This window comes from Bos grunniens, chromosome 16 (genome assembly GCF_055505025.1).
Source record: "Bos grunniens cultivar Pamir isolate PY7600 chromosome 16, Bosgru_T2T1.0, whole genome shotgun sequence".
NCBI classification, from domain to species: Eukaryota; Metazoa; Chordata; class Mammalia; order Artiodactyla; family Bovidae; genus Bos; species Bos grunniens.
This window is the reverse complement of record NC_141180.1, coordinates 13929989-13951743: the sequence shown is the minus strand read 5'-3', so window position 1 is coordinate 13951743 and position 21755 is coordinate 13929989. Positions and strand designations below refer to the sequence as shown.

At 37.5% G+C, this 21755-nt stretch overlaps 1 protein-coding gene across 8 annotated transcripts in view; it reads left to right on the top strand.

The window, feature by feature from the left end:
• HMCN1 (hemicentin 1) overlaps positions 1-21755 on the top strand; it is a 537476-nt gene that overhangs the window by 381094 nt on the left and 134627 nt on the right. For all 8 annotated transcript variants that reach the window (XR_015143096.1, XR_015143097.1, XR_015143098.1 and 5 more), the window contains 7 exons: positions 4369-4542; positions 6304-6417; positions 7469-7614; positions 12018-12168; positions 13195-13389; positions 15721-15834; positions 20130-20317. Coding sequence is in view for 5 of the 8 variants with exons in the window: in XM_086343341.1 (XP_086199467.1) it covers positions 4369-4542; positions 6304-6417; positions 7469-7614; positions 12018-12168; positions 13195-13389; positions 15721-15834; positions 20130-20317 (1082 nt within the window). In the remaining 3 variants the exon portion in view is untranslated. The remainder of the gene's footprint in view (positions 1-4368; positions 4543-6303; positions 6418-7468; positions 7615-12017; positions 12169-13194; positions 13390-15720; positions 15835-20129; positions 20318-21755) is intronic.

Here is a 21755-nt window from a genome sequence, read left to right as displayed (position 1 = left end):
TTATCATTTCTTTGGGGGAGTCTGCCATTATTGGTAATTGTACATACTGGAATCTCTGTTGGTAACTAAGATGAAGAATAAATGTGGACAAGCTCATGAAAATTTTATGCTTGCTCATGAGTGATAATGAATTAACACAATCCCTTGTGAGGCTGAAGGGTTAAAACAGCATTAAAATGCTTTTATTTTAGAAATGTGTTTCCTCTGTCTTAAAACACATCATCTCTTCTTCCCTTTGCTAACTTATATATCAGTACTGGGGGCTGCTCGTACTGGGGTGGGCGACTGCTGTAGATTTTCTTTTCCTTCACATAACATGCTGCTCCTCTGTTTTTATGTGTGTTTATCTATTTGTTTGCTAACTCATTAATACCTAAAAAATCTTAGAGGGTACTACTGTGCAGTAAATTACCTGGAAATTGCAATTTTTTGTTTTTTACCATTTGATTAATGATTCTTTTTCCTAGATAAATTCCCTCCCCTGGAGATTAATGTGCAATGTGTAAATTCTATATTGAGTCAGTGATGAGCTGTGAAGATTCCCAGGTTAAAACATACACTGAGACCACAAGTGTAGGTTTTAAATCTCAAATGGCTTCCTTCTCATTTAACACAGATGACTTGTACATTTGAATATCAAGCCCTTTGAACACAAGAAAAACTATACCATGAAAACAAATGGTCTAAGAATGGTGAAATAACTGTACGTTCAGTTTCTGCAGCATTAAAGTTATACTTATTTCTCAAAAATAACATTAAAATAGAGTCCAGATTTCTGCTCACATTAGAAATTTAAAGTGTACCACCTAAATATATTGCATTTGATTACTGATATCAAAACGTGTTTCATTCTACTAAAACAGACTGACTATAATTGAGGATGCAAATTCTGGCTATTTTTTAATTTCTTTACTTGTATGTTATGATAGTTACTGGCTAGACTAGTGGAATAGCTAGTCTCATACAGGATACAGTCCTCAGGCAGCTTACAGTCTAGTTGAGTAGAAGAGACATGTCAGCCAGAAAAGCTAAGTCAGAATACTGGATAATGTATAAGTAAGTATTAAATGAATACTATATATAAGTAATACTTATATAAAATATAAACTCCCTAAGGCAAAGCTGTTTTTATCTTGAAAAAATATAGCCCCAGCACCTGTTACCTGAATCAATAACAACGAGAGTTCGTGAGCCAATTGTCCTGTAACAAACTCATCTTCCCTGCATGCCCATCAGTGTTTGAAAGTCAAATACCCAGCCCGGGATTTCCTCCCCGCTGCTGTAGCCTGCTGCTTCTCTTAGATCTCTAAATTCCTCATGACCCCTTCCTCCCACCAGTGATTGACCTCCCAGTACTGGCTCATGTCCAGATCCTACCCCTGTCCTCTGGAAACTAGATTTCAAACTCATTCCAGCTCCTTGCAGTAATTGAACTCTGACTCTTCCCAGGAGACATCAGCTCCCTGGGGATTCTCTCCAGTGGGGATCACTTATTCTTTATCACAGGCATCTCAAGTTATATTATCTGACTATATTCCTTCCTCCACTTCCTACTCGCTTTCTGGTTGCTTATTTCTTGCCATTCTCATTCATTCATTGAAGATGAGGGATCTGAATCAAAGTCTTCTTTTCACCAACTTCATAAAAAGTTAAGGCTATTTAAGTGTGTATTTGCAAGTTCTAGTCTACCCAGCCATACTTTAGTGTTCTTACCCTTTGTTTTCCTAGAGGGTGAATTATCCTTTTTGTTCACAGTTACTGCTTCTGCCCTTCATCCTGTATCTTGTCCCACTTCTTTGGTCTGTCAGTCATACCCATTGTCTGCCTTACCTCCAGCTTCATCTTCTGTTGCCTCCATCACTTCATATAGTCAACACTCCGTCTGTCCATCTTATCCCACTAAAAACAAGCTTCTGCCCACACCATTCTTGATACTACTGTTGTAAGACTACCTGCTGTTAGATCAAACATTGTTCAATTCTTATGTTCATGGTTGGATCCCTAAATGATGTATCCCTTTCTCCTGGACACTGTCCTTCCCTAGTTATCCTTGCACACCTTTGGTTGCTATCTTTCTCTCTCCTTTATGAACTCTTACTTAATCCATCTCTTAAACGTTAGGTCCCCTTATGTTTCATCCTTATTTCATTGCTCATTTTACTGTAGTCTCATCAGGTAACAAATTTAATTCCCAGAGGTTTAATTATCATTTCCTATCAACTGGAGACTTTTTAAAATCCATACCTGCCACCCAGATCTTTCTCCCAAGGTTCAGATTTCTATATACAATTGCTTGTTGGACATTTCTACCTGGAATTCTCACAAGCGTTTAGTCAGACTGAAAAAACCATCTTCCCCTCCTGAATGTGCAGGTCTTTCCATATTTTCTCTTTGTTTTGCCTCAGGGCAATTTACCTAGGTTCATTCCCAAGCACAAAAATTGGAAGTTACCTTTGACTTTGGTTTCTTAGCCCCTTAAGTTCTATCATCAAGTCCTGACAGTTGGTTTTCTAAATCCTTCTTTAGTTGTCCCCTCCTCTCTGTTCCTTTCTCCACTGCTCTAGTTCAGATCAGATCAGATCAGATCAGTCGCTCAGTCATGTCTGACTCTTTGCGACCCCATGAATCGCAGCACGCCAGGCCTCCCTGTCCATCACCAACTCCCGGAGTTCACTCAGACTCACGTCCATCGAGTCAGTGATGCCATCCAGCCATCTCATCCTCTGTCGTCCCCTTCTCCTCCTGCCCTCAATCCCTCCCAGCATCAGAGTCTTTTCCAATGAGTCAACTCTTCACATGAGGTGGCCAAAGTCCTGGAGTTTCAGCTTCAGCATCATTCCTTCCAAAGAAATCCCAGGGCTGATCTCCTTCAGAATGGACTGGTTGGATCTCCTTGCAGTCCAAGGAACTCTCAAGAGTCTTCTCCAACACCACAGAGCAGGCCCTCATTATTATTTTTTTTTTTTTTACAAAATAATATTTCTGCATATTCTCAGAATTGGATTAAAGTTTCAAACCTCATTCAAACTGTTTTTAATCACCAAGATGATAAATTTTTTAGACTTTTAGCAGTAATACTAGATGCCAGAACACATGGAACTATATCAAAATTTTGAGTGAATATAAATTAGAAATCTAGCGTTCTATTCACACTAACTCAAACAAATAGAATCAAAATGTCATACATTTTTTAGCTAGGCAAAATTTCATAATTTTTCTAAAAAATACATATTATACATACTATATATATGTATAGTATATATATATGTATATATATACACACACATATATACATGTATACATATATGTGTATATATATATATGGCTTACCCAAGTGGCTCAGCAGTGAAAAGTCTGCCTGCCAATGTAGGAGATGTAAGAGACATGAGTTTAGTTCACTGGAGAATGAAATGGCAACCCACTCCAGCATTCTTGCCTGGAAAATCTCATTGACAGGGGAATCTGGCGGGCTATAGTTCATGAGGTCACAAAAAGTCAGACATGACTGAGTGCGCATACATGCTCACAAACATACACACACACACACACACACACACACACACACACACATGTATATGAAAGCTTTTTTGAAAAATACAAATCCCCAGGTATTGCTTTTTTTCCTCCAAAGCTCCAGATGTGTTTCTAATGAGCAACCATGTTTAAAAACAACAGGACTATATGACGATGTTCTACTTTTATCTAGTGTGTTTCACTTTTTCTATTTCACATTCAGTGCTCCTATTTCATTTAGTTTTTTTCCAATTTCTCTGTCTCTGTCTTTTTTTTCTTTTGATGTTCTTTCTCATGCCTTTACCAAGTGTAGTGGCAGATTCATGTTGATGTATGGCAAAACCAATACAATATTGTAAAGTAATTAGCCTCCAATTAAAATAAATAAATTTAAATGTAAAAAAATAATAAAAAAAGAAAAGCTTTCATTATCTTTTATGGAACAAGTGTACCTATCATTCTCTTGCTTCTAAACTGACCCTTTTGAGTCCAAACTCTGTATATTTTCTATATTCTCTGTATATTTCCTGCTTGCTCCTCATTGTTTATGCTACTCTGCTCCCAATGTGCTCCGCTTCCTACTACTCTCCTTTCTTTCATCTTCTAACCAGTACCAGTTCTTTGAGGCTGACTTTGAAATCTGCCCCTTGAGGTGATCCCTGATGAGAATCCTCTCACAGCCCCGCACCTTAGATTGGATTGGATACTCTGCATCCTCCATATATCCTGTACTGCTGTTTCCGTGGTTGTCCACACTGCAGTGTGTTAGGATTCCCTTTTATATGTCCTCTCCTCCTGCGCAGATAAAGAAGTTTCTGAGTCTGTTTCTTGGATTAAATTTTAAATCTTTTTCAGTATCTCCTATAATTGCTGGTGTTGATGGCGATGGCAGCCCTGAAGACATCACTGTTATCCTTAACAGCCCCACATCTTTGGTCTGCGAAGCTTATTCATATCCCCCAGCCACCATCACCTGGTTTAAGAATGGAACTCCTTTAGAATCCAACCAAAATATCCGTATTCTTCCAGGTAACTAGCTTACTTCAGATACCCAAGATGCGTTTGTGCCACCTACTTGTATAAAAAACAGAATCATTGCTATTTTTATATAAACACTTACATTGTTCGTGGTGTTGTACTATTGCTATCTAATTTTTTAATTTTATCTCTAAATCTTGTAATCTAGGGTAGTAAAATTCCTTTTTGAAAGACCAATAAAGTAAATAAAAGGCAAATAAATAAATTCTACAGTGTGATTAATTGCTTAAATATAATGTGGAATACCAAAAAGGGTAGAAATTCACTTCTTGTTGAATTGAACCTTGAAGGTTAGTATTTAGATTGACAGAGTTTGTTATTCCTCATTAATACTTGGAAATATGTATGTATGAAAACAGAAAGCATTTAAAAGTATGATCACTAACTTTAAGAAATTTGTAGGGATAATACATGTGGAAGGAAGTTCATTAACAATAGGAATCCATGGATAATCATGGGTTGTGAATAGTCATGCTGTGTAGTTGCCAAGTCATATCTGACTCTTTGCAACCTCGTGGACTATAGCCCACCAAGCTTCTCTGTCCATGGGGACTTCCTAAGTAAGAATACTGGAGTGGGCTTCCGTTTCCTTCTCCAGGGAATCTTCCCGTCCCAGGGATTGAACCTACATCTCTTGCATTGGCAGGCATTTACAGGATAATTTTTTATCAGTACTCATAGAGCATAATAAATGAGGTAGTGACAAGTTTTATAATAATGAAAAAAGGAATGGCCACCATAGGCTGAAGTGGTCATGAAATGGTTTGTCATAGCCAGAACTTGAAACAAACCTTCGAGAAAGTTATAGAACTTTGTTGGTTGGAAATGAGTTAGGGGAGATTTCAGATCCATCAGAATGACGAGTGTGGGAAAAGTACAAGGTAATAATGCCCTGTCTACATGCAGGCAATAATAAACATACTCCTTACCTCCCTCCTGAGTTAGACTGTGTTCACAGGTATATATGTCAGGGAGGAGGGCAGGCAGGACATAGATCAGAAAGGTACGTTGGAGTCTTGTTTTGAATGCCTAGATTTATGAGTTTTGACTTTATACTTTAGTCAATTGAAAATCATTGAAGATTTTTAGGAAGAAAAATTATAATGAAAAACTGTGTTTAGGGACTTCACTGCTGGTCCAGTTGCTGACTCCTCAGTCCTAATGCAGGAGGCCCAGGTTCGATTCCTCCTTAGGGAACTAGATCCCACATGCTGCAACTCAGAGTTCACATGCAGCAAGTAAGAGCCAGCACAGCAAACAAATAAAAAAATTTAAATAAGTTGTTTTAGCAAAATCAGTCTTTACTGATAGGCCAGGTAGATGAGAGAAAGAAGATAACTAAGACAGAAGACCTGTTTATAAAGACATGTGTACACCCATGGCTGATTCATGTTGATGTATGGCAAAAAACCACCACAATATTGTAAAGTAGTTAGCCTCCAATTAAAATAAATAAATTAATTTTTAAAATGCTAAAAAAAAATAAAAACCTTAGTTACAGTGTGTGCAAAGAGGCAGGGGAGGGTCAGAATGAGCATGAAGCATCATTAGCACAGCAGAGCACTGAGGACTTACCAATCTATGTTGTATTTTGTCCATCTGTATTGTAGTTTTTTTTGTCTATTGTAGAATCAGCATAGAGAAGAATAAATAGGTTAATAGTAAGACTTACCACAAGTAAAACTTGTGGTTTGTGCAAACCCCACTGCCAGTGTGACTTCAGAGATTCTCTGGTGTTCTGTTGCTTTTCAGGAGGCAGGACTCTGCAGATCCTAAATGCACAGGAGGACGATGCTGGGAGATACGCTTGTGTAGCCACTAATGAGGCAGGGGAGATGATAAAGCATTATGAAGTGAAGGTCTACAGTAAGTTCTGAAAGAACACTATGTTCCAAGTTTTCTCCAGGTTTTCTAACTTTTTCAATTCTGTTTTTCATTCTGGGTTCATAATTATATTCATCATTAAAGTTGATCGCTTATGCAACTCTCTTCATTAAGATGGAAGTTGAATTAAACATTGTGCCCATGACCTCAATTTCTTCAAGATGTGAAAAGCCCACTGAATCAGCTCACTGACATTTTGGAGAACTTGTCAGTAGCACTTTCTTAAGTTCCTCTATTTTTTTTCTTGTGAATTACCCTCTTCTGAATTTTGCTGTGTAGAAGTACTTTCATGCTCAAAACTGTTCCTTAAATATACATGCTCTATTCAGCAGCCTCAGATGAGTTTGTCAGTGACTTTGGGCTGATCCACTGTACACTGATTTATTTAAAAAAAAAAAAAAAAAGAATAGTACCATTAATAAGGAGTACAATTGATTTTTTTTTAAAAAGGAAAAGCATCTTTTTAATTATCTTTTGTTCATTGAATAATTCCCCTTAGGAACTAATAAAATGCATTTTATGGGTTATACTCAGGCTGTGTTTGGGGACCCAGAACAAACTAAACTAACTGTTCTGTGAAGCATGTAACCTCACTGGCAGTATTATAGTGATGAGGGGAGAAAGAAAACTTTCTCCACATTCTCTGCCTGAACACTGCCGTTTCATAAAATGCTCAGTTGGGTCCTTGATGAAAGGAGAGCATAGCAAGTGCCTAAGTGATTTCCTTGTTTTCTTAAGTGGTTCTCGTTGTGATTTCCATGGCATTCCATTTTAAGAACTAATGTTGGGACCTCCCTGTCAGTCCAGTGGTTAAGACTCCACGCTTCCACTGCAGGGGGCACAGGTTCAACCCCTGGCCAGGGAACTAAGATCCCACAGGCTATGTGGCATGACCAAAATAAAATAAGATTCAGTTCAGTTCAGTTCAGAGATTGTGCTAATGGTTGCACAACATTATGAAAATAATTAAAATAGAAAACTCTGAAAAGTTAAAGAACTAATGTTTAATATTTTAATATTTGTGTTTATGCAGTTCCACCCATAATCAATAAAGGGGACCTCCTGGGGCCAGGTCTTTCCCCTAGAGAAGTGAAGATCAAAGTAAACAACACACTGACCTTGGAGTGTGAAGCCTATGCAATTCCTTCTGCATCTCTCAGCTGGTACAAGGATGGACAGGCCAGTCAAGTTTTTTTCTTTTGTTGATGGTTTTTTATAGACTAAAATGGTCAATTAAATTAAAAAAAAACAAAACACCCAGACACAGGTAACTCAGAGAATCAATGTGACCTTAAAATTAGAACAATCCCACACTCCTAGAGTATAAAATTGCAAAAACACACACAAAAATTGAACCATATTCAACAATTTTAATATTAATTTCATCACTAAAAAGTTTGAAGGACCGTTTTAACATACACTAGCAGTTGTCTTTGAAAATCCAGCCACCTTCCCACTGGTGAATGATTTTTGTGCTCTGTGGTTTTTCAAACTGTGGAGAAGAAACACAAAAACAGTGCCGAGTCAGATTAGAATGATCGGTATAACACAGGTACTAAGCTGAAACTCCAGTACTTTGGCCACCTCATGCGACGAGTTGACTCATTGGAAAAGACTCTGATGCTGGGAGGGATTGGGGGCAAGTGGAGAAGGGGACGACAGAGGATGAGATGGCTGGATGGCATCAGTGACTCGATGGACGTGAGTCTGAGTGAACTCCGGGAGTTGGTGATGGACAGGGAGGTCTGGCATGCTGCGATTCATGGGGTCGCAAAGAGTCGGACACGACTGAGCAACTGAACTGAACTGAACTGAAGTTTATTCAGAACTTTCTCTAAACACTTTTAACTCGTTTTCAAAAGGGTAATATTGCTAACATTTCAAGATGAAGGAAAAAAGCTAAATATGATGATAAAGTGCCCAATACAGGTAACTGGGGCCATGGAAAGACACATCCTTCAATTATGTAATCTGACTTTCAGACGACGCACTATTTCTCATTCAACTTACTTACTTCTATGCATTTTAAAAACATGTGCTAGTGTTTTTAAGACCAAAATAGGGTGTTTTTTTTAGTTGCTGTTAACACTCTACTTAATACAGATGTGACATAGCTAAGCTGATGTTTGTCCTGTTTTACACATAATCAACCAAATAGTGAGTCAAATTCCAATTGTAGATGTTCAGGTCAGAGTCATAATTTAAGATGCAGAAAGATATAGATTTATTTTTCATATCACAGATGGATTTTGCAATCCTGGTGGCCAGAAAAAAAAATCATCTCTTATAAAATAAGCAAATTTCATCTGGAAGCCATTGCAAAAGGAAAAAATATGGAACTCCCACCAAGTTCTGTTTACAGTTTCTTTTCTAACTACAAACACACTTTATGAACAATATCAATTCTATATGAGTTTGCTTGGAATCAAATAATTCCTTTCTCTTTTGAAATGTTATTATTTTATTTTTAATTTTACCTCAAACCTTTTCATTCCTTGCATCTTATACACATGCACACATATACATATATACACATAAAAATTTGACAAAATCTCACATTTTACTAGGAATAGGGCAGTTTTTCTTAAGTTTCTTAATGAACAGTTAAACTGGTTTCACCTCCAGACTGAAATTGATCCTATTATGATGCTTTAGTTAAACTGCTAAATTTTTCAGGATTTGCAATTGGTCCCCTAAAATGTGTACAAAAAATACTGGTTTTGGTTTATCTTCCATATCATTCCTTCTGCTAGTTTATTTGTCAGATAAGCAACACTGCTTGAAGAAAACAGTGTTTTTGAGAAAAGCCACCAACAATATCAGCAGCATTAACCACTATAAGTTTTGATAGAATCTATGTATTTGTTTATTCATGCTCTGAAATTTTTCTTTGACATGGAAAGTTTAAATTATACTATTTTTATATGTGATGTTAATAATGGTTCATTGCATCCCAAATTATTTATTGAGCATATAGTATTTGCCAAACACTATTTCAGATCCAGGTGATACCACTATGAAGGAAAGGAGACAAAAAAAATTCTTTGCTTTTGTAGAGTTTAGGGGGTGGGGAGGAAACTAAACAAAAAGTAAGCACACAGTGCTTAAGGGTGAATTTTACAGAGAAAATTCAGAAAGAATAGGAAGTATGAGGAGTATGATCTCCTATTTATCTAGGGAAGACCTCACTGAGAAGGTGATATTTAAGCTGAACTCAAAGAAACTGAAGGAAGCAGACATAAGATATCTGAGAGGAAAATATTCTGGAGAGACTGGCAAGGGACAGAGGGCCTGAGGCATTTGGCTGCAGTGCAGCGATCAATGGAGACACAAAGGAAGGTGAGAGCAAAAGATTAACAGAGGGTCAGATCATACTAAGAGCTAAGGTGGCACAGTGGTAAAGAATCTGCCTGGGGAGCGGGGTTCAGGATTGGGAACACGTGTACACCCGTGGCGGATTCATGTTGATGTATGGCAAACCCAGTACAATATTGTAAAGTAATTAGCCTCTAATTAAAATAAATAGATTTAAATTAAAAAAAAAGAAGAGGAATCTGCCTGTCCGTGCAGGAGATGCAGGTTCAGGCCCTGGGTTGGGAAGATCCCTTGGAGAAGGAAATTGCAGCCCAACTCCGGTATTATTGCCTGGAGAATCCCATGGACAGAGGAGCCTGACGGGCTACAGTCCACGGGGTCGCAAAGAGGCAGACAGGACTGAGCGACAGCACACAGGCGCAGATTATAATGCTTACAGATCTGTGGGCCTTATACTGATGGAAAGCCTCTGGAGATTTTTGAACACAGGAGTGAAATGAACTGACTTAAAAGATTTTTAAAAGATTGCACTGGCTTCTTTACTGGTTGAAGAAAGAGGAAGTCCAGAAATGAATCTATTGCCATTGTCCAAGAGATAGAAGTTGGTTGCTTGGATGAAGGTGATAGAAGGATGTGAGGGAAAGAGATGAGTCACAAGCTTTGCATGAGATCTATGGGAGAGTGAGATTAGGTGGAAAGAGAAGAGGTCCGAGGATTTAAGCCCTGGGGAGCTCCTCCATGTAGAGGTTGGGTGGCAGGGAGTGAAGTGTCCCAAAAGATAAGGAAATAGAGTTGTCAAAATTAAGACAAGTTAAACTGTGTTAAATACCCCTGATCAAGTAAAATAAAGCCTGAGAAACTGACCAGTAAATTGAGCCACATAGATGTCACTGATGACCTTGACAATATCGTTTCAGTCAAGTAGAAATGATAAAAGTCTTATTGCAGGATTCAAGAAGAGATGGAGAGAAATGGAGACAGAAAATGTAGAAAACTTTTTAAAGTCCCTGGCTATAAAAGAGAATAGAAAAATATGGAGTTAGGCTGCAGTCTAATAAAGTGTTTTTAATGCGGAAATTATACTGTTGTATGCTGACTGAAATCATGCAGTGGGCACAAAGCAACTGATGATGACGCACGTGAGAGAGGACAGTTACTGGCGTAGACCCAGGGATGTAGAGAATGGACAGAGACTGGTATCAATCAAGGTTAGGGTTTTGCTAGGCAAATAAAATAAAGGGAGAAGGTGAAAGGAGTTGATTTTTTTTTTAATGCAAGTTTATGCAAGGAGTGATTGCCATAATAGACCTTCTCTGAATCAGGAGGAGAGTGAGTGATTGTGAAAAGATTGCAAGTTCAGTGAATTTTGGGTCCTCCTGTGTCAACAAAAAATTATGGGAGTTGGGATGCTATAGCAAATGAGTTAGAAAGTTAAGAGGTGGTGGTCAGAAGGTGAGAACTTGAAACTGAGATTATGAAGAGGTGTGATTATTGATAATTATCAAGTTCTAGGTATAACTCTCCTATTGAGTGACTGAGAGAGGGTTGGGACCAAAAAAATTAAAAAGATTCAAGGAGCTGAGAGCACAAAGCATTGGATGGCTGTCTATGTGGGCTTTGAAACCACCAAGAATTATGAGAAAAATCATTGGAAGGAGTAACAGTGAGCCAAGAACTAAAATTTTCAAGAAATAAGAGGGAATTTAGTATATACAGAATGTTTAAAAGATGAGAAATGTCCTATTAAATGTAGCTAATGTTATCAGTAAACCCTCATAATATAAATATCTCAAGGTTAAATTTTTTCATTTATTAAGTAAAGATGTTTCTGAATGAGCAATAGTGATTTTTAAATCTAATCAGGCTATGCTAATGTCTTCAATCTTTCTTTAAAAAACTCTAGATTTGCTATAAAATAATAAGAGATGCTTCACTACAGTGTGGGATCAGCTGAAGTCATTTTTTTTTTCCAACATAGATATGATACCTTAAGAACATTTTTCATCATAAATAGTTTATAAATGCACCACCCAGAAATACCTAGCACAGATATATACTACATGAACTACAATTTTCAATAAATAAAGACATGATTGCTCAAAAATAATCAGCTTATTCAAAGTAAATTAAGTTATTGTTGTCTTGGGTATTTCTATTTGACCTACATTTTAATTTTTGTTAAAGAATCATAAAAACTCTCAACTGCATGGCCCCCTAGAGGATTTATTGGAGTACTTAATGATAACATTATTATAATTGAATTACAGCCCCTTAAATCAGATGATCATGTTACCATTGCTGCGGGTGGACACACACTTCAAATCAAGGAGGCTCAAATATCGGACACTGGACGATACACGTGTGTGGCATCTAATGTTGCAGGTGAAGATGAGCTGGATTTTGATGTGAATATACAAGGTAATACTAATATGCTTAGTAAATGTAATTTCATTTGTATGATTTGGCAAAGCAATGACAAAGAGATTTGCCTTGGTTTGCTTTAGTATTTTTTTTTCTGTTGATAATAATATAAATTCATTATTGAAAACTTAGTCTCAAAAAAATAACAAAGCAGAAAATAATCCTGTCATTCAGGGTTACTTCTGTTATTTTTGTGTGTTTCCTTTTGATATATTTTTGTAAATCTGTATGTTATTTATAAATTGGAATCACCCAATACATACTTCTCTGTTACATTAGCTTTCCCCTAACGTTATATTGTAAAGTTTATCAGAATGCCAGAGTAACAGTATATCAGATTTTAAAGTAGTAAGACTTGGAATCTGATGACTTAGGCTCCTTCAAGCTTTGTGACTTGGTGGGTTACCTACATATTTTAAGCCCCTTTTTCTTCACTTTTAAAATTAACGCCTTGTAGAACTGTGAATACTAAATAAGATAAATTATTTTCTTAGTTCACGGTTCTCACCCAGAAAACTTTGAGAATGTCTCTTTATTTTTGTTAATACACTTTTTAATCTTGGCTACATAACTTCTTTGGCTTTCTTAATAAGACAAATCATTGGGAAATGCTCTACTGAGCCAATATTTTTTAATGGTTTCTTGAAATTAGTTTTCCCTGCTATGATCATATTCTTTAGCCATGTTTATTATATTAAGAGTAGGTCCTTCCTAAGAGCAGGACAATCTATCTTCTAAGTGCTAGATCCTTTGAACAGGAATGGCAAGCAGAACATGAGCACAACATTCTGAGCTCCATACTCTTGCTTTTTCACTGGAGAACCGGCTCTGACTTCGGTCTGCTACTTTTTATTTTAGCTATGGGCCGAGTTGGTAGGTGTATAAGTACTTGAAAATATTTTCACATTGTCTAATTTATTACATGTACAAATCGCTCTTGTGAAAATACGAGCCAAGCTCTTTCTTTAATGGATTGACACTGTCATTTCCATGAGTCCAAAATTTCATGTCTTTCCTCCGTAGTTCCTCCAAGTTTCCAGAAGCTCTGGGAAATAGGAAACAGGGTGGATACTGGCAGGAGAGGTGAAGCCAAGGACGTGATCATCAACAATCCCATCTCTCTCTATTGTGAGACTAACGCTGCTCCCGCGCCTACACTGACGTGGTATAAAGATGGCCACCCTCTCACCTCAAGTGAGAGAGTACTGATTTTGCCAGGTAAACACTGCTAGGAAGAGGGTGAAAATCTGAATCTCTGTCAGATGTACTTTTCATTTATTGAAGTGAAGTGAAAGTCACTCAGTCGTGTCCGACTCTTTGTGACCCCATGGACTATACAAGTCCATAGAATTCTCCAGGCCAGAATACTGGAGTGGGGAGCCTTGCCCTTCTCCATAAGACCAGTCGAATTGATTGATTTTATGGCCACTGGTATCTATGTACCTTCAAGCTAGGAGAGTCTAGGCTGAAAATTTGACGTAGGATAGAACACCTTTAATTGTCAGATATACTATGGAATCATTCTATCAAGTTAAAGTCTTTGGCTCCAAGTGCCTCCATTTTTCTATATAGTGTGATGAAATAATCAGCTCTGTTTCTGTACATTATTAATGATAAATTCTAAAGTATATTTGCAAATAGTTACTACTCAGTTATTAAATGCATTTCTTATAAATCAATCATAAAGATTATTAGTTTCAGATATTTCAGTTATTACATGGTTTATGATGGAAAAAGAGATGTTTAAATTGTGGAATAATAATATTTTCAAGGCTTCTATTTACTTTTAGCAAACATTCAAATAGGCTTGTCAAAATTTATCAAACTATACATTTAAAGTCCAGTGCCTTCCATTGTATGTAAACTTTATCTCAAATAAAAGAATCTTGGAGTAAAAAAAAGAGACTAAATAGAAATGATGACCAGATATACTATGTGATCCTATATTGGATCTGAGCTTAGGAAAAAAATAGATATAAAAGATAATATAATAATAATGAAATTTGAATATAGACTCTGGTTCAATAGTAGTTTTTTTCTTGATTCTACATATTGATCATTATATTATCATTCAGTTCAGTTCAATCGCTCAGTCGTATCCGACTCTTTGCGACCCCATGAACCACAGCACGCCAGGCCTCCCTGTCCATCCACCAACTCCCAGAGTCCACCCAAACCCATGTCCATCGAGTCAGTCACGCCATCCAACCATCTCATCTTCTGTCGTCCCCTTCTCCTCCTGCCCTCAATCTTTCCCAGCATCAGGGTCTTTTCAATGAGTCAGCTCTTCGCATCAGATGGCCAAAGTATGGGAGTTTCAGCTTCAACAACAGTCCTTCCAATGAACACACAGGACAGTTCTCCTTTAGGATGGACTGGGTGGATCTCCTTGCAGTCCAAGGGACTTTCAAGAGTCTTCTCCAACACCACAGTTCAAAAACATCAATTCTTTGTCGCTCAGCTTTCTTCACAGTCCAACTCTCACATCCATACATGACCCCTGGAAAAACCATAGCCTTGACTAGATGGACCTTTGTTGGCAAAGTAATGTCTCTTCTTTTTAATATGCTGTCTAGGTTGGTCATAACTTTCTTTCCAAGGAGTAAGCGTCTTTTAGTTTCATGGGTGCAATCACCATCTGCACTATTTTGGAGCCCAGAAAAATAAAATCAGCCACTGTTTCCACTGTTTCCCCATCTATTTGCCATGAAGTGATGGGCCTGGATGCTATCATTATATAGGGATTATCCTTGTTTTATGAAATACAGATTTGTGAGTATTTAGGGGTAAAGGGGAAACATGTTAACAATTTGCTCTCAAATTTTATATATATATATGTAATCTTTTTCTAAATCATTTGAGAGTATTATATATTTATATATATATATAAATAAAACTTAATATGTACATATATATGACAGAACTCAAACTAATGTATTGAAATATAAATACTTGATAAATATAGATAAAATTTTATATAAATATTGTGACTTTTCTCTGTTTGAAATTACACCATCATGAAAAGTTTGAAAATATATTATTCTTTGAAAATCATATGTATAATGGTATACTTTATACCTTTTATATCCTTGGCTATTATTTGCTCAAATCAGTCCTTGTCTCCAACAGTGTAAACTTCTTTTGTTGTTGTTGTTTGTTATCCTTTAGTCAGTATGTCATGTCTGACTCTTGGTGACCTGCTGGGCTCCTCTCACATGTGTTTAGAATTTTATGTAAAAGCAAGAAGTCACCACATAACAGCATTCCACATGGAACAAGAGCAGGGCATAGAGCAACATTCCTCCCTTGAGGAAAATCTATGCAAGCTCTTTAGTTCTCAGGAGGTCTCATTTATATGCTGGGTCACTTTTCAGTAATGCACTGTTTGGTATAAATGTGGTATGTGGGGTTAACACTGGAACACTGGATGAAGAGCCTTAAAAGAAAATGTAAGGAAGTCATTAGACCTGAAAAGTTATATCTCTGTTTATGACCACTTTCACTCTAAGATTTAGAGAAGTAAACATATGTATTGGGATCTGTTTTCAGGAGGGCGAGTGTTACAAATTCCTCGGGCTAAAGTAGAAGATGCTGGGAGATACATGTGTGTGGCTGTGAACGAGGCTGGAGAAGATTCCCTTCAGTATGATGTTCGTGTACTCTGTGAGTTTGTTTGTTTCTTTTTTGTTTATGATGCATTCTTTCACTCAAAAGTCTTTTGAGGGACTAATGTTTGCATGATGTCACACTCAGCATTTTAGAGACATAATCAGAAACTGATAATTCTCCCAGGGAATTGTCGTATACAAATTGAGAGCACCTTAGTTAGTACGCCTGAACTATCAAATAAGAAACTGGCTTAAATTTTTAAAAAGAGAGAGAGAGAGAATTACTGATTCATGAACCTGAAAACTCCCAGGCAGCAATCATGTCTAACTTCTGTGACTCAGAAGAGATCCACTGAACTTTATCTTGGCTTGCTTTTCTTTCCCAGTATTTACAACTGAAATCCTAAAATTGGATCTCCGTGGCTTTAATTGGCCAAACATGAGTCACATATCCATATCTGAACCAATTACAGAGGCCAAGAGGCCTCACTGCTAAAGCATAATTTATATGTCCACCCTTGGAACACAGACATGTTATGAATGCATGGACTGAGAGTAGAAGTATTGTACCTTTAAGGGAAAAGAGAGGGGATGGTAGTAGAAGCAGGAAAAAAGTAGATGTTTTCATTAGAAGGAGATAAGCTAGAGAAGTAGCAGTGGGAATGTATAGGAATCAGTTGGTATGAAAGTTTTTATAGAGGAAGTGATTAGGTTATATGAAGCGGTAGGCACTTATCCAAGAGTATAAGATGAAACAGATTTTTGTCCTGTGTGATTGAGAAAATTATAGAAAGAGTAATAAAAATAGAAGATTTAGGGAAACAACATGACTTGAGAAGAATGAAATCAGTGTTGTTTTGGATATGTCGAATTTAGCATGGTACCAAGATACTCAGGAAGATGTTGAAAGAGACATTGGAAATATGGAACTACAACACAGGAGGGAGATTTGAACTAAGAATATAGGTTTGAAAGTTGTACACAAACAAGTGATATTCAGAGGCATGAGATTTTTCAACAGAAAGTGTTATAGATAGAGTAGAAGATCAAGAAGATCATTGTAGCATCATTTACAAGTAGGAGACAAGACAAAGAAAGTAAATTAGAGGAGGAACAATCTGAGGAGTTTATGTAACCTATGAAATCATAGAATCCAAGGCATAGAAAATGTTATCAAGAAGTGGGTTTAGTATGGAATGCTAAAGCAAATTTCAGTTCAGTTCAGTTGCTCAGTCATGTCTGACTCTGCGACCCCATGGACTGCAGCACGCCAGGCTTCCCTGTCCATCACCCACTCCCGGAGATGTACAAACTCATGTCCATCAAGTCAGTGATACCATTCAACCATCTCATCCTCTGTTGTCCCCTTCTCCTCCTGCCTTCAATCTTTCCCAGCATCAGGGTCTTTCCCAATGAGTCAGTTCTTTGCATCAGGTGACCAGAGTATTGGAGATTCAGCTTCAGCATCAGTCCTTCCAATGAGTATTCAGGACTGATTTCCTTTACAATGGATTGGTTTGAACTCCTTGCATTCCAAGGGACTCTCAAGAGTCTTCTCCAACACCACAGTTGCAAAGCATCAATTCTAAGGTGCTCAGCTTTCTTTATAGTCCAACTCTCACATTCATACATGACCACAGGATAAACCATAGCTTTGACTAGACGGACCTTTGTCAGCAAAGTAATATCTCTGCTTTTTAATATGCTGTCTAGGTTGGTCATAACTTTTCTTTCAAGGAGTAGGTGTCTTTTTATTTAATGGCTACAGTCACCATCTGGAGTGATTTTGGAGCCCAAGAAAAGAAAATCTGTCACTCTTTCCCCATCTGTTTGCCATGAAGTGATGGGACCGAATGCCAACATTCAGTTTTCTGAACATTGAGTTTTAAGCCAGCTTTTTCACTCTCCTCTTTCACTTTCACCAAGGGGCTCTTTAGTCCTTCGTCGCTTTCTGCCACAAGGGTGATGTCCCCTATATATCTTAGGTTATTATTTCTCTCAGCAATCTTGATTCCAGCTTGTGCTTCATCCAGCCCAGCATTTCACACGATCTACTCTGCATATAAGTTAAATAAACAGAGTGACAGTATACAGCCTTGACGTACTCCTTTCCCAATTTGGAAACAGTTCATTGTTCCATGTAGGGCTCTAACTGTTGCTTCTTGATCTGCATACAGATTTCTCAAGAGGTGGTCTGGTATTCCCATCTGTTTAAGAATTTTCCATAGTTTGTTGTGATCCATACAGTCAAAGGCTTTGATGTAGTCAGTAAAGCAGAAATAGATGTTTTTTCTGGAACTGTCTTGTTTTTTCAGTGATCCAATGGATGTTGGCAATTTGATCTCTGGCTCTTCTGCCTCTTCTAAATCCAGCTTGAACAACTGGAAGTTCTTGGTTCATATACTGTTGAATCCTAGCTTGGAGAATTTTGAGCATTACTTTGCTAGCATGTGAGTTGAGTTCAATTGTGAGGTAGTTTGAACTTTCTTTGGCATTGCCTTTCTTTGTGATTGGAATGAAAACTGACCTTTTCCAGTCCTGTGGCCATTGCTGAGTTTTCCAAATTTGCTGGCATACTGAGTGCAGCACTTTCACAGAATCATCTTTTAAGGTTTGAAATAGCTCAGCTGGAATTCCCAGGAGCTCACTGTGGCTCAGATCATGAACTCCTTATTGAAAAATTTGGACTTAAATTGAAGAAAGTAGGGAAAACCACTACACCTTTGATACAGGTATGACCTAAATCAAATCCCTTACACTTATACAGTGGAAGTGACAAATAGATTCAAGGGATTAGATCTGATAGACAGAGTGCCTGAAGAACTATGGATGGAGGTTTGTGACATTGTACAGGAAGCAGGGATCAAGACCATCCCCAATAAAAAGACATACAAAATGCAAAATGGTTGTCTGAGGAGGCCTTACAAATAGCTGAGAAAAGACGAGAACCTGAAGGCAAAGGAAAAGAGATATATACCCATTTGAATGCAGAGTTCCAAATAATAGCAAGTAGAGATAAGAAAGCCTTCCTAAGTGATCAGTGCAGAGAGATAGAGGAAAACAATAGAATGGGAAAGACTAGAGATCTCTTCCAGAAAATTAGAGATACCAAGGGAAATTTTCATGCAAAGATGGGCACAATTAAGCACAGAAATGATATGGACCTAACAGAAGCAGAAAATATTAAGAAGAGGTGGCAAGAATACACAGAAAAACTGTATAAAAAAGATCTTCATGACCCAGATAACCATGATGTTGTGATCACTCCCCTAGAGCCAGACATCCTGGAGTCCAAAGTCAAGTGGGCTTTAGGAAGCATCACTATGAACAAAGCAAATTTAAGGAAATGAAAACTAAAAAAGGTCATTTGGCTTTGAAACTAAAAAATCATTGGTGAAATTCAAAAGATCAATTTTTTTTTTTAGTATGGTGTGGTACTCAACCACAGAACAGAAGGATATATACTGAGCAAATAATCAGATAGAAAAGGAAACAAATATAGACTACACTTACGAGATTTTGAAAAGGCAGGAAGACATGAAATTGAGTTGTAGGATAACAGCTTGTTTGAAATAATATCTTTCAGAGAGTTTTGAACTTGCTTATAGTTGAAGGAAAATGCTCCAACAGACAGGGACAGGTTAAAGTTTCTCGTGTGTGTGCAGATGGGAGGAAGGGACAAGATTGATGGAGCAAGTCTTAGAATAGGTGAAAAATGCAGTCAGGAAACCAAGAGGGGTCAACTAGGGTTCACTACCTTCCATGGTAGTGAACTGCCATCCCTTGAGATGGTGAGAAAGGATATGTGGGAACACATGTCAAATGTATTTAGTCCTTTCCTTAAGTATGAGAATAAGAGAAACAGTGGTTGGGTGGTATTTTGGGCCCATGGGAAACAGAGAACATTAGACATTTCCACCATGGGGAGGGGTGTGATAGACAGTCAAACATTGAAGTTGGAGCTACTTGGCTTCATCATTGCTTTCTGCACCCACCCTCATCAACCTGGGATCAGAGATTAAAAAAAAAAAAAGAAAATTATAATGTGACCTAAGGGTGGGGAGGGAAGTCTGTGAGGGTGGTGCGGAAAGTTAATAATCAGTGTTAACCTAAATGGGAAGCAAACTTTGGAAGTCCAGGATAGGTGGGGAAGAAAAAAATAAACCCAAATTCACATAATTTTTATCAGCACCCTAATTTATTAATGTAAAATGTTACATCAGGATCATAGATTCTTCTTCAACTTTTGCTTCTTTCTTATCCCAAACTTTTAAAAATTGTCATAAAGTTAGAATAATTTAGAAAGGACTTTGCTTCCTGTCTTTTCTCTTTGTTTCAATCACTTATTAGTGCCACCAGTTATCAAGGGAGCAAATGGTGATCTCCCTGAAGAGGTCACCGTGCTGGTGAACAAGAGTGTGCTGATGGAGTGTTCATCCAGTGGCAGTCCCACACCACGGAGTTCCTGGCAAAAAGATGGGCAGCCCTTGCTAGAAGATGAGCGTCATAAATTTCTATCTAGTGGGAGAATTCTTCAGGTAACAGTAAACAATCTAATTTTAAAATAGCTATTTGACTTTGTATTTTATAATCACTGACTTTTTGCTTTTAAAAATAATTTGTACTGGTTTATAAATATTTGTGGACTTCCCTGGTAGCTCAGCTGGTAAAGAATCTGCCTGCAATGCAGGAGACCCCGGTTCGATTCCTGGGTCAGGAAGATCCCCTGGAGAAGGGATAGGCTACCCACTCCAGTATTCTTGCCTGGAGAATCCCATGGACAGAGGAGCCTGGTGGGCTTCAGTCCCCATTTATGAAAAAAACACATCATAAAAAGCATATAAAATACAATTATTCTTCCTCATTCTTTTCTCATTGTCACTGGTGACGACTGTTAACAGTTTTATGTGAATATTTCCAGAATTCATCTGTACATTCAACACACATACACCTAAATTTACTGTAATATGGCCTCTGTGTTAAAAATAAAATTATAAGTGAATTATTATAATCTTTTTATTGTATATTTCTGTTGATAATATTCTAGATGGTATAAAGTTCTGTGTAGATTAAAATTTGTCCTCTGTTGGCAAAGAGTTGATAATAATGGAAACCATATAAATATCCTGAATTACTATGCACTAATGGGTATGTCTTATTTTTTTCAAGTGTCCTAAAAGAAAGATAGGTACTTGTAGAAATAACACCAACTCTTTTGTTAGGACACAACTTAAGAAATTATTTCTTGAACATATTAATGATGTTCTGTAGGCCCAAGAATTTAAGCATCAAGGAATCCAACCCAGAACATATCTCATGGAGTTATTAAAAAAAAAAAAAGTATGCGATTCACTGCTTATAAATAATCTTGAATTCTCTAAGTATCTTCTAAACATCATGACTTTTTCTATTTGATGCACGTACAACCTCTAACTAAATGCTTAAATATTTCTGTTGGCTAGAGCTAAAAGATATGTAGATCGATAGAAATGTCTGCATAATTTAAAAACATAGCTACTATATTAACTCTTTGCTATGTAAAACAAACCACTTCGAACAGCTTAAAACAATAGGGATTTATTCAGCTCACAAGCCTTCTGGTTGAATGGGTGATTTCTGGTTTGGGCAAGGCTTACTCAAGTGTCTACATACTATGGGTTGAATTTAGTGGCTCTGCTGATCTTAGCTGGGCTCTGGCACGTTTCTGGGGCCTCAGTTGCAATAACTAGGATGACCCTTCCCATGTGATCTCTCACCTTCCAGCCAGCTAATCCTGGTTTCCTCACAGAGTGGTGGCAGGCTTCCAGATGAGTGAGGGGAAGCGCACAAGGCCTAGGTTTGAAATGGAACACTGTCACATCCATCACACTCTGCTGGTCAAAGCTGGTCACAAGGCCAACACAAATTCTACATCTTTATCCTACTTCCTGATGGGAGGAATTTCCAGTGATGTAGTCACATGGGCAGGGATATAGA